General features: G+C 46.6%; 1 protein-coding gene across 12 annotated transcripts in view; it reads right to left on the reverse strand.

Moving 5' to 3' along the window:
• The window catches only part of MDGA1 (MAM domain containing glycosylphosphatidylinositol anchor 1), a 208,212-nt gene that overhangs the window by 118,722 nt on the left and 75,874 nt on the right, over nt 1–13,616 (reverse strand). For 9 of the 12 annotated variants that reach the window (XM_042848492.2, XM_065590536.1, XM_065590540.1 and 6 more), the window contains 2 exons: nt 8,444–8,618; nt 3,387–3,583 (listed from right to left, as the gene is read on the reverse strand). In XM_042848492.2, coding sequence (XP_042704426.1) covers nt 3,387–3,583; nt 8,444–8,618 — 372 coding nt within the window. The remainder of the gene's footprint in view (nt 1–3,386; nt 3,584–8,443; nt 8,619–13,616) is intronic. The other 3 variants (XM_065590539.1, XM_065590544.1, XM_065590542.1) reach the window with 1 other exon arrangement.

Below are 13,616 nucleotides of genomic sequence, written 5' to 3' on the forward strand. Positions count from 1 at the left end.
TATGACAGTTTGCCTTTGTCCTTTTATTTGTGTCAATCTCTTTTTACAAATTTTTTAAATAAAAATCTGTAAACGTGAAACGATATCAGCTTGACAAATCCTCCCGAGATGACTGCCTGGGACAGGACATGGAGCTCACAAACATTAATATACATTGAACATGTAGTATCTGACCTGAGTGAATTAGAAGATAAATTCCTAGGAGACCAATACCCAAGTGAAAAACACTTCCCTGGAGATCCGTTGCTATGCTGCATGAACAAGGGCATTTACAATGTGCATGTCAACTAGTGATTTACACATGGTTCATATGCATCCAGTTTATTGATCAGTAGACATAGGGTCGGGTAAACGTGTATAAACCTAGATTGTAAATCAGTTTACAAAAGCATAAACTGTTAAGCCTTTAGCTCATTTGTAAAATGTCAGCCATCTAAACCTTATACTGACACCAGTGTATCTGGCCTGACTGGCTGAGAATACAACAGTACAAGTGTAACTGAACTGTGATTTGTTAAACATGAGGCTTCTGAGCAACAAGACTGATTCTGCTATCACACCAGTTTTACATCCATGTAACTTTGCTAACTTCAATTTCTGGCTTAAGCCAGTAGAAAGAAGAGGAGAATCAGGGCACCTCTGCATAAACAGGGCAATCCTACACCACTTTCCCTCTAGCTGGCATTTGTAGGAATGACCCATGCTGGCAGGGACGTCCCTTGACAGGAACCCACAGACACAACACAGAAGAGAATTTCTTTGAGCTGTGAGTGCACTTTTCCACAGCCTAAGATCTCACCATTATCCAGTTTCTACAGACAGTCAGCCTCAGACTCCCTGAAAAGGTGATGTTCTAAGGCCTGGAATTTCCTTACTGGACATTAGACAGCACTGGACTAGATAGAAAATCCCCTCAAGACCAAAGTAGTAGCACTGACCTACAGCATTTTTTTTTTAAATCTATCACAGACCCACAGTGCTGTGCTCTCTCTGTCCCCATCTCTCTTTCAGTTTTTCTTCCAACTGCCCATTTCCATGGCATGCAGGGAAAGCTTGTTTCAATAAACTATGAATAATGCCTCAATAACTGACAGGTTGCCTGGGGCGTGGCTCAAAAAAAAAAAATCAAAACTGGCCAGAATCTGCTCCGGGCCCAGTTGCAGGGGGCTTGGGTTGGCAGAGAGATGTGAGGGATGAAGCTGTCCTCTCAAGAACTACCCTTTCGCCCTCTCCTCCTCATTGCCTCATGGCATCGTTCTGCCTCATTAACCAACTTCAGCAGTGTCAGCAAGGCAGTCACTGAGGGGCATTGAAATCCATAGCAGACTTTAGGGCACCATTTCCCAGAATGCTTTGGAATGCAGACTACCCAAGAGCATTCCCTTCCACCGCCACTACAGTTGCAGAGAAGAAAAACACTGGGACTTGAGGGGCAATGTGTGGAGGGAGAAGGAAACAAGCATAAGAAAGCGTGAGGATTTTGACCTGCACATTAAGGTGGGGGGTGGGGAAAAGAGAGAAACAGACAGAGAGGGAGAGTACATGTGTATTTGGGATGCACATGCTGCCATTTGGAAAAGCTCTTCATTATTAGTACCGTCAGTTCCAGCAATTACAAACACCCATGCATATTCCCAAACAAAAATACTCTTCATAAATAGGTTTCAGAGTGGTAGCCATGTTAGTTTGTATCAACAAAAAGAACGAGGAGTACTTGTGGCACCTTAGAGACTAACAAATTTATTTGGGCATAAGCTAAAACCCACTTCATCAGATGCATGGAGTGGAAAATACAGTAGGAATATATATATGTGTGTCTGTGTGTATGTGTGTATACACACACACACACAGAACATAAAAAGATGGGGGTTGCCATACCAACTCTAACGAGACAAATTAATTAAGGTGGGCTATTATCAGCAGGAGTAAAAAAAACTTTTGTAGTGATAATCAGGATGGCCCATTTCAAACAGTAGACAAGAAGATGTGAGTAACAGTAGGGGGGAAATTAGCATGGGGAAATAGTTTTTAGTTTGTGTAATGACCCATCCACTCCCAGTCTTTATTCAAGCCTAATTTAATGGTGTGCAGTTTGCAAATTAATTCCAATTCAGTTTCTCGTTGGAGTCTGTTTTGGAAGCTTTTTTGTTGAAGAATTGTGACTTTTAGGTCTGTAATTGAGTGTCCAGGGAGGCTGAAATGTTCTCCGACTGGTTTTTGAATGTTATAATTCTTGACGTCTGATTTGTGTCCATTTATTCTTTTGTGTAGAGACTGTCTGTTCTGGCCAATGTGCACTGATTTGTCTCGTTAGAGTTGGTATGGCAACCCCCATCTTTTCATGTTCTGTGTGTGTGTGTGTGTGTGTGTGTGTGTGTGTGTGTATATATCTTCCTACTCTATTTTCCACTCCATGCATCTGATGAAGTGGGTTTTAGCCCACGAAAGCTTATGCCCAAATAAATTTGTTAGTCTCTAAGATGCCACAAGTACTCCTCGTTCTTTCTTCATAAATAGGAAGCGTATGGTATCCAATCAGAAACAGGGAACCAATCACATGGCTTGCTCAGTGAATCATCTCAACCATTCAAATTAATTTCCACAAACTCTTCATTTAATGTTAGGAGTAACTGACACAAACATGAACACCTTGGCCTGCTCACAGGCAGTTTGCCAAAAGGAAAAAGGGCTAAAAATCTGTTGGCTGTGAACAGTGCACACGGCTCTAGGAGCGAACCTGATGAGCAGAGAAGGGGTATTGTCATCAGCATGAGTGTAGCAATGGGAGGCTAGGGGACGTGCAGCTGGAGAGATGGGAGGACAGGGGAAGAATACCAGGGGCCTATGGACTGGATTCCATTTCTTTCTTTAAGGAACATAACCAAACAGAATAACCTGGCCTGGATTCCTGAGGTTTCCTACCTAGCCATCCTTGGCTCCATCCCCAAAGAGGCCGCAGTGCCCCTCGGGCACAGGCGTCATTCTGACAGTGGGACAAGAAATTCCCAGCTACAATCCTCCCTCTTGCTCCACTCCTCTCCCTTGGTCTACATCAAACACTTTAGGGGAAGGCCTGCAGGCAGAGGAGTCCTCTTGACCCATCACTGACCTCTGTATTGGGAGTGCTCCTTGCAATCCACACTTCTCCTACCACCCTCTCCTTAGTATATGCAACAAGCCAAGCAAGGAGCGAGAAGCATCACCCACAGACAATAAACTCTGCAGGGATCCTGGATTACTGGGGAACCTGGTGGGTGCCAGGAGGAGGACAACATTTCCCCTCCTGGCATGGTAGGGATGGACCCATGACGATCTTCAGGCCCTGGTGGGTGATTTGCCAACACAAGCCAGTGGTGGGGTTTGGGAGTGGGTGATGTCTCTCTCACCTGTGTGTAGAGTGGCTCATAGATATCCACTCCATTATCCTGGCTGTGGGAGAGTGTCTCAGCACCCCGTTTCCAGATGAAGCGAGCGGGAGGGTTAGAGTTGACTGTGCACCGGAGGAAGACCGTCTTCTCCTGGTAGAAACTGCCACGTACATCGCTGATGGTTTGGTGGATGGTGAGAATGGGCTCATCTAGATCTGGAAGGGAGGGGAGGGGGAAGGTCCGCGGGGGCCATTAGCAAGGTTCAGGCCAGGGTACACACAGCCTGGTGAGCAGACAAAGCTCCAAGAGGGAGGAGAAGAGGGGAACCCCTCCACACACACACACACGCACATACACACAAACGCGCAGTCAGCCAATGAAAACACTAAGCTAGAAGCGGACCTGACTCAACACATGGCACCTGAAGGGAATTGATGGGAGAAACCAACCTTCTCCAGTCCACTCCACAACATTCCAGGAGCAGGAAATAAGCTCTAATTTGCAGCCTTCAGTTGGCAGTAAGATTAATTGAATGGCTATCTGACAGGACCACAATGTCATCATTCACACTCCCAGATCACCTCCCCGATCTCAATCCTCTGTTCTATCTGCTAGGCAAAGGGCTCCAAACCCCAGGAACTCTCCTCCCCCACCCTTGTTCCCCTCTGCTCCCACCCTTCACTTCCGTGGCCTCTGTCCCCGAACAGGAAGGGATTTCTTCTGGGAAGTTGGAGCTATACCCTTCTCTTGGACATGGCCAAATAATGCAAAAAAAAAAAAAAAAAAAAAAAAAAACATGAAAAACCCTAAAGCTGAAGAGAAAATGGGAACAACAGATGGACAGAGATGGAGATTCATTTCACAGACAGGAAAGAGTCTGGTGGAATGTCAACCATGGGAACATGGGATGTAAGAACACAGGAACATCTGGATGCAGCCTCTTCTGTCCCATTAAAAGTGTACCCCAAACCCTTCTTCCTATTACCATGTGCACGGATCCCCTCTCCCCTCCACCATCCCCTCCACCCCCTATTAAAAAAGCACTGTAAATATCTTCTTCCCCTACCCCCAAAATATCCATTAGACTGTCCCCTTCTCTCTCCCCTCCCTAGAAAAAACACCCTCCCAAGTCCTCTCTCACTTCCCCTGCACCAAAATCATGTTAGTCTCTGCCCTCTCAGTGATGGGATTAACCTTTAATTTGAGAAGCTCTGAAGAAGAGTCCTGCAGAAAGTCCCATTTGGGGAGCTCCCCATGCTGGCAGGCTTCGCCCACTGCAACCTTCCTGCTAGAAAGGGGCTTCTCAAACTGTGCCCCTGTGCTGTGAGGGGCTGGTGTGGGAGCAGAAAGGGGAGATGGGTCTCCCTTAGACAAAGGGGCTCCCAGACTTCAACAGCTGGAGAACCCCTGGACTAGAACATCAGACAGCATCACCGTTGAGGTTAATTGACATTCAGGCCCCGTTTAAAGTTGTACTAATTTGGAGAGATGAGGCCAAACTGGACTTCTGACTCTGACATGCCCCAACCCCTCTCTCACACACCCCTATGTTTTGAGGGGAGGGTGGCCACTGAGCTTAGTGGAGCGACTCTGGATATCCCCCCATCACCAAGCTCAGAAACAGGCCCCAGCTTGACTGTGAATGCTACATCTGAGGTAACTATCGGGTAAAACTCATGCACACTGCCTTCATTTGTGCCTCACTGTGACCTCCTCTGCCCCAGAGCCTATGAAGGGAAAGGATGCATTCCCATCACTCCTTGTTCTTACATGTCACTGGATTTTAAAATATTGGTTCAGATGTTTGCAAGTTTGGAAATCTGGCTATAGAGGGAAAAGATTAATCGCTGTTAATGCGCTCTCTGACTAGCATGCCTTCCCCACAGAGATGTGTGCATGGACCAGTCTATTTACATATTTTAATGAGGCATGTGTTCTGAAGACAGCATTTATAATGGGAGCCAAGATTTGTTAGCCTGACAGCACCATGGCTCAGAGACATGAGCAGAACTGTTAGCTGAATGACAGAAAAAGAGAGAAGAAAAATAAAGAAGAGACCCTTCTCTATACATGTTGTTAACAGGAGAGCTAACTGAATTTTATACTATCCTTCCCATCATCCATGACCCTGGGCAGAGCCTACACCACTCCACTCGTCCATTTCCTTCCTTTATCCCTCAAGACATTAGAAGACTTGAGTTACAGCTAAGATCCTTCCAGCCTGACCATGCTTAGTCAACTGGAAGCAAGGGGGTCACTGTTACTATAGGAGATGTTCCTCCAACTCCCATGGATAGAGCACACCAGTTCCCCAGAACTCCCCAGCCTCCGTCCATTTGTGCTCTCCCCATGGTAGTGCAGAGCGCTATCTTCCTTTATATTCCTAGATTTCCTCCTTCAAACCCTCTTTTAATAGCTGCCAGCCCTTGGTACAGCCCTCCTGAGAGAAGCTACAATAAGAACCAAGGAAACACATATGTCCCCGGCGTACAGTAACGCCGCTGAAATCAATCGAGTTGCACCAGGGATACATTTAGCATTGACCCAACCGCATGGAATGCTTCAGTAACAGCATCTCCCTCTTTCCATTTGTCTTCCCTTTCCCCAGCATGGAACCGCTCCAGGCAGCAGCATCCCTGCCTAGTGCAGCGAGACCTAGGAATTTTCTGCTGGCAACTGCAGCTTCCTAGATCCCCCTGCCCAGAAGGCTGGTTGGCAGCCATTGATACTCAGCTGCACACCACCTTGCTTTCTCTTTAAAGGAAGACCTGCTTTAGTGAAAGTCAAAGGATGGGGAGCTCTGGAAGATCTGGGTGCATAAATGACAACTACACCCTGCATCCATGAGATTCGGCCTCTTTAGGGCTTCAGTCTCCAGATCAGTTTAGAGCTTTCTTCTTGTGAAAGCAAATTGCCCTCAGAACCAGGACAGGCACATACTAAGCATGACAAGGCCAAATCCATGCCTGGTGCAATTCCCTGACTTCAGGAGAGCGACACTAAGGGTGGATGTGGCCCAGAGTGTGCTTGTGTTTTGCTCTTCCCATAATCCACTTGATCTTGACTCAAGAGAGACTGACACCTCCCAGCCCTCACCAAACCAGGACAGGGAGCTGCCAGCCTTCTGATTCCGGACCAAGGCAGTGGGATAATTCACTGCAGGCTACTGTACCCACCTTGGAACCATCTGCATGTGCCTAATGGAGCTCCCCAGGCAATCTGCAATACATCCTACTGAATGTTCCAGAGCGCACCAGTGAGCACCAGGGCTGGCCACTGAGGACACTAAAACTAAGAACTGCATTGAGATTATGGGGACTATTTCAAGAAGGGTATGGTTTGAAATTCTGTCTCAGCCAGCTAAAGGCTGGCCCTGGTGATCCCTCAACCGACTACCTGATCTTTCCTAACTGCTCCCTTTTCTATACAGCAAATACTGAAAGAAAGCAGACTCTTCTCCCAGAAAACACACAAACAGAAGAGATGCATTACCAAGTCCATGTACAGAGTAGATGTTAGTATCAGAAAGCCCTTGGCCACCCCATTGGCCCCACAGTTCTAAAGGTCAGAGATGCATGAGGAACCACAGGACTCTACATCACCCTACTTACAAACTGCACCCCAGATGCAAAGGGACCTCCCACAACTTACAATGCTCATATCAAGAGTCTTTCCACAATCTCATTCCTAAAGACACATAGGCCTGGATAAGCTGCTATGCCATGGTCTGAGAAAACCAAAGTTCCCTTTGTAGGGGAGCAATTAAATGCCTGAATTGTAGATGTGAAAGTGGAAGGGTGGACAAGCCAAGAGTTCCTAGATGGTTTGGGAACTTCTCAGAGCAAAGACAGCTGGAATCCATGGAGAAACAGTGACCCCACCCACAGCAGCATTAGCTGCAGGAGGAGTTACATGTGTCCCCTGCCTAAGTAGTAGGATGGTATTCACCCAACCCTGCCCCAGTGGGGTAAAGGAGTGGGGCAAGGTAAGGGAGGAGAGAAACTCAAACCAAAGCAGAAGGTAACAGTCAAAGCTGATTTAAAATAGGAACCTGCCCAGGCTGCAAAATACAGTTCTGGATCCTGACTCTCCCAAAGTTGTGGGGGTGCTCAGGCCAATCTCTAATGTAAACCTTTACTTAATGTTTAATTAGACCCTCAGAACTGAGGTCAGTGAGGACCTTGGTTTGGAGCCATCAAGATTTGAAGGGAACCGCATCAGTCGATGGCCCCAGGCAATGAGCAGAATTCCCACCACACAAGGCAGCAGCTTGATGGGAGTCTGTGCTGTACTGTGCCTGCTTATTCTCCGCAAAGCAGAAAGTGTCTGCCTAGTAAAGTTCCCTCAAAATCGTGCTGGGTTCCAGGTCTTTGGTCTCTCCCACAAGGGGGTATCCACCCGACAGCAACACAACCCCATTCTAACCTTCATCACAGCTGGCCACAACAGTCCATGTATAAATGTTGCCCCCCACAAGGGGTAATACGTGGAATCTCCAAGGTGAGAGAGACCCAAGTAGAGCAGTAAAAGGCCAGAGGAATTTCAGATTAGCTCTCTTCCTTTATGGCTTAAATTGAGGGATTCTTGGCTTCCCTCCTACGCTCACCCCTTATTTAGCTATTCATAATTCAGCCTCATCAGGGGCATCCCAGAATCCTTTCCTCTGTTCCGACAGTGCTTCAGATGAGGCACAGTGGGAATCAGTGCAATGGTTTCTGGGGCATTCCAGGCATCTGAGGTGGATCCAGTTTGGAGTGGAGAGCAAGTCAATGTTGAAAAGGAGAAAAACAAAAGGTAACAGAAGCCAAACATGCTCACCAGCCCAGACAACCACTGGGGACCCTTGGAGGGGATCATGGTCCCTGGGCTGAGAGGGGTTGGTATAGACAGACAAAGTCATCCTGCCCCACAAAGGGTCTAACATCCCAGAGGGAAGTGAGTTCTGGAGGTACCATTTTGGTCCCTTTGGGGGTGAGCATGGTTCTAGGTTCATGTAGAGTCCTGCTGGCCATGCAGTTAGTTATAGACACACAATAGAGCTGTGGGATGCTCTGGGCTGCCGCTAAACGACTTACACTGCACATCTACTCGAATGGACTTGATGGCAGGGACCCCAACCCCATTCTCTGCTTTACAGTAATAGCGGCCTCCCTGCAGCCTCTGGATCTTCTCAATCCGAAGGGTCTCGTTAAACACCGATGTCTCCTGGAATTTGTCCGAGGCACTGCCAGCAGTTTTGGTCCACCTCACCTGCAGGGGAATAGGAGAGGGAGGGAGGCAAACACAGCAAAAGGCCACACGGATGAACTCAGAGCTGTTGACACAGTTCTAAGACCTCAGATTACAGCAGCACTCACCTTTGTGCCCCTCATCTGAGAAGAGCAAAACACAGAATCAGGCACAGCCATGTTCACTGGAGCCTAGGCAGGTTTAGCAGCTGATCCCAAAATGTCCCTGCCAAATGGCTGCACCTGCCCATCCCCAACCCACTAGTGCCCCGCAGTGACCCCCAAATGTAACAGCTCCTCCCATCTTGCTGTGTGTTCCCCTGCCATTAAACTCCCTCTACTATTCTCAAACATGCATTACATTTGCTCACTCCTGATCAGTTCAATTAGCCAGCACAAAATCTTTGCCAAACCCGGTTTGCTTAGTGCTGGCACACACAGGGCTTTCCGTGCCGATCCTTGGAGGGCAGAAGCTGGCTAGCAAGCCAAGCATACATGGCCAGGAGGTGCGGGGCCTTGCAGGCAACTAGCTCATGGCTACAAAGCAATCACCACCTCTTCACTTGGTGCCTTTTCGTCATTCTCCAGGCAATGGAGAACAAATAAACACACAGAACATATAGCAAATCTCCAGAACACAAAGACCTCGTAGTTATGGGGGACTTTCACTACCCAGACATCCCTTGGAAAAGTAATACAACAGAACACATTTCCAGTATCTTTTTGGAATGTACTGGGGACAACTGTTTGTTTCAGAAAATGGAGGAAGTAACCAGGGGGACAGCCAATTTAGACTTGATGCACTCTAACAGGGAAAAATTGGTTGCGAACTGATTGCATGATTCTAACAAAAGAAAGGAATAAACAAAACAATGGACTTCAAAAAAGCAAATTTTAACAAACTTGAAGAACTGGTAAGTAAGGGCCCATGGGCAGAAAATCTAAGGGATAAAGGAATTCAGGAGAGCTGGCAGTTTCTCAAGGAGACAATATTAAAAGGCACAACTGCAAGCTATTCTGATGCAAAGGAAAGATGAGAAGAATAGTAGGAGGCCAATATGGCTCCATCAGAAGCTCTTTAATTACCTGAAAAATCATAAAGGAATCCTACAAAAAGTGGAAACATAGATGAATTGCTAAGGAGGAGTGCAAAAGGACAAAATCAGAAAGGCTAAAGGGCTTGTCTACGCTTGAAACACTGCAACTGTGTCACTGTAACAGCAATGCTGTTTAAGCACTTCTGTGCGGACACTACCTAATTCTTCCATCGAACTATCACTGTCTACACTGGGGTTAGGTCATATTAACTATGTAGCTCATGAGTGTGGATTTTTCACACCCCCTAGCTGGGTCATCCTAACTTTTCAGTGCAGACCAGGCCTCAGGCACAAAATGAGTTACACCTGGCAAGGGACATAAAAGGCAATATGAAGAGATTTTAAATAGATTAAAAGCAAGAGAAAGACTAAGGCCTGGTCTACATTACAGGGTTAGGTCGAATTTAGCCACGTTAGGTCGATTTAAAAATGAATGCACCCCCACAACCAACCCCGTTCCATCGACCTAAAGGGCTCTTAAAATTGACTTCTGTACTCCTCCCCGGCGAGGGGAGTAGCGCTAAAATCGACTTTGCTGGGTCAAATTTGGGGCAGTGCGGATGCAAATCGACGGTATTGGCCTCCGGGAGCTATCCCAGAGTGCTCCATTGTGACCACTCTGGACAGCACTTTGTACTCTGATGCACTAGCCAGGTAAACAGTAAAAGCCCTGGGAACTTTTGAATTTCATTTCCTGTTTGGTCAGCGTGGCGAACTCAGCAGCACAGGTGACCATGCAGTCTCCCCAGAATCGTAGAGCATAGAATGTTTCTACGCTCCCCCTATCATCTCCATCCCTGAAGTTATCACAGCTTAGAAGGCGAAAAAAAAAACCACACTCGCGATGACATGTTTGCCAAGCTCATGCAGTCCTCCCGCACTGATAGGGCACAGCTTAATGCATGGAGGCATTCAGTGGCAGAGGCCAGGAAATAATTAAGTGAGCGCGAAGAGCGGAGGCGGAACGTGATGCTGAGGCTAATGGGGGAGCAAACGGACATGATGAAGCGTCTGTTGGAGCTGCAGGAAAGCCAACAAGAGCACAGATCCCCGCTGCATCCACTGTATAACCGCCTACCCTCCTCCCCATGTTCCATAGCCTCCTCACCCAGATGCCCAAGAACGCGGGGGGGAGGCTTCGGGCACCCAGCCAGTCCACTCCAGAGGATGGCCCAAGCAACAGAAGGCTGGCATTCAAACAGTTTTGATTTGTAGTGTGGCTACAATAAGCAATGTGGCCTTGTCCTTCCCTCCTCCCCCACCCCACCCGGGCTACCTTGTCCGTTCTCTCTTTTTTTTTTAAATTAAGAAAGAAAGAAAGAATGCATGGTTTCAAAACAATAGTTACTTTATTTCAAAGTGGGGGGTTGGCTTACAGGGAATTAAAATCAACAAAGGGAGCGGGTTTGCATCAAGGAGAAACACAAACAACTGTCACACCGAAGCCTGGCCAGTCATGAAACTGGTTTTCAAAGCTTCTCTGATGTGCAGCACGCCTTGCTGTGCTCTTCTAATTGCCCTGGTGTCTGGTGTGAAATGATTGTCTGCCATTGCTTTCACGGAGGGAGGGGTGACTGATAACATGTACCCAAAACCACCCGCAATAATGTTTTTGCCACATCAGGCATTGGGAGCTCAACCCAGAATTCCAGTGGGCGGCGGAGACTGCAGGAACCGTGGGATAGCTACCCACAGTGCACCACTCCGTAAGTCGATGCTAGCCATGGTAGTTAGGACGTACTCCGCCAACTTAATGCACTTAGTGTGGACATACGCAATCGACTGTATAAAATCGATTTCTAAAAATCGACTTCTATAAAATCGACCTTATTTCGTAGTGTAGACATACCCTAAGGAAAGTGTAGGTCCTCTATTTATCTGGGAAGATGTGCTAACAACTTATTACATCAAGAAGGCTGAGGTGTTTAATGTCTATTTTGCTTCAGTCTTCACTAACGGTGACCAGATACTCCATACAATTAAATAGTAACAACAAGGGGAAAGGAACATAAGGCAAAACAGGGAAAGAACAGGTTAAAGAATATCAGGACAAGTTAGAAGTACTGTATTCAAGTCAACAGGGCCTGATGAAATTCATCCTAAGGTATTTAAGGAACTAGTTGAAGTAATCTCAGAACTGTTAGCAATGATTTTCAAGAATTCATCAGGGATGAGTGAATCCCAGAAGACTGGAGAAAAGCAAACATAGTTACCCATCTTTAAAAAGAGGAACTAAGAGGACCGGGGCATTATGGACTAGTCAGCCTAACATCTATACCTGGAAATTTACTGGAACAAATTATTAAACAATCAATTTGTAAGCACCTCGAGGATAATAGGGTTATAAGCAATAGCTATGTCAAGAACAAATCATGCCAAACCAGCTTGATTTCCTTCTTTGACAGGGTTACTGGCATAGTGGTTGGGGGAAAGCAGTAGACATGGTATATCTTGAGTTTAGTAAGGCTTTTGATGGAGTCCCACATGACATTCTGATAAGCAATGTAGGGAAATGTTGTCTAGATTAAACTAATATAAGGCAGGTGCACTGCTGATTGGAAGGTCATACTCAAAGAGTAGTTATCAATGGTTTTCTGTCAAACTGGGAGAGTGTATCTACTGGGGTTCCGCAGGGGTCAGTCTTGATCCAAATACTATTCAATATTTTCATTAAATGACTTGAATAATGGAGTGGAGAGTATGCTTATAAAATTTGAGGATGACACAAAGTGGGGAGTGATTGCAAGCACTTTGGAGGATAGGATTAGAATTTAAAATGAGCTTGACAAATTAGAGAATTGGTCAGAATTCAACAAGATGAAACTCAGAAAAGATAAGTACAAAGTACTACACCTAAGAAGGAAAAAAAATCAAAAGCACAACTACAAAATGGGGAGTAGCTGACTATGCAGCAGTACTGCCAAAAAGGGGTTATTGTGGATCAGAGATTGAATAAATGAGTTAACAATGTGATGCAGTTGAGAAAAAGGTTAAATATTTTGAGATGTATTAACAGGAGTGTCATATGGAAGACATGGGAGGTAATTATTTCACTCTCCTTGGCACTGGTGGGGCCTGGAGTACTGTGCCTATTCTGTGCACCATACTCTAGGAAAGGGTGAGGAAAAATTGGAGAGAGTCCACAGGAGAGCAAAAAAAATTATTAATAAGTATAGAAAACTTGACCTCCGAGGAAGGTTAAAAAACTGGGCATGTTTAGTCTTGGGACGACATGACTGCCGGGGGATCTGATAACTGTCTTCAAACGTATTAAGGGCTTTTGTAAAGAGGACAGTGATCAATTGTTCTGCATGTCTACTGAAGGTAGGACAAGAAGTAATGGGCTTAATCTGCAGCCTGAGAGATTTAGGTTAGATACTAGGAAAAGTTTTCTAACTATAAGGGTAGTTAAGTGCTGGAATAGGCTTCCAAGGGAGGTTGTGGAATCCCCAACATTAGACGTTTTTAAGAACAGGTTGGACAAACACCTGTCAGGGATGTTCTAGGTTTACCTGTTCCTGGCTCAGCAGCACAGGGGGCTGGACTTGATGCTGTCTCGAGATCCCTTCCAACCTTACATTTCTGTGATTCTATGAATGGGGATATTCATCTATTTGGCTTCCAAAGTGAGAAATGCAGCTACTGCTGTTAGCCTGTTGTCTAGGGTTACCATACGTCCTCTTTTTCCCGGACATGTCCGGCTTTTCGGCAGTCAAACCCCCGTCCGGGGGGAATTACCAAAAAGCCGAACATGTCCGGGAAAATGGCGGCTCTGCTCCTCCCCGACTCTTCGGCTCTGTTTAAGAGCCGGGCTGCCCAAGCGCTACTGGCTTCGGGCAGCCCCCGTGCCTCCAGACCCTGCGCCGCTGGAGCCCGGGAGGGGAAGTGCCCAGCTGGGGGCGCAGGGTCTGGAGGCACCAGGG

This window comes from Chrysemys picta, chromosome 3, assembly GCF_011386835.1.
Source record: "Chrysemys picta bellii isolate R12L10 chromosome 3, ASM1138683v2, whole genome shotgun sequence".
Classification (NCBI taxonomy): domain Eukaryota; kingdom Metazoa; phylum Chordata; order Testudines; family Emydidae; genus Chrysemys; species Chrysemys picta.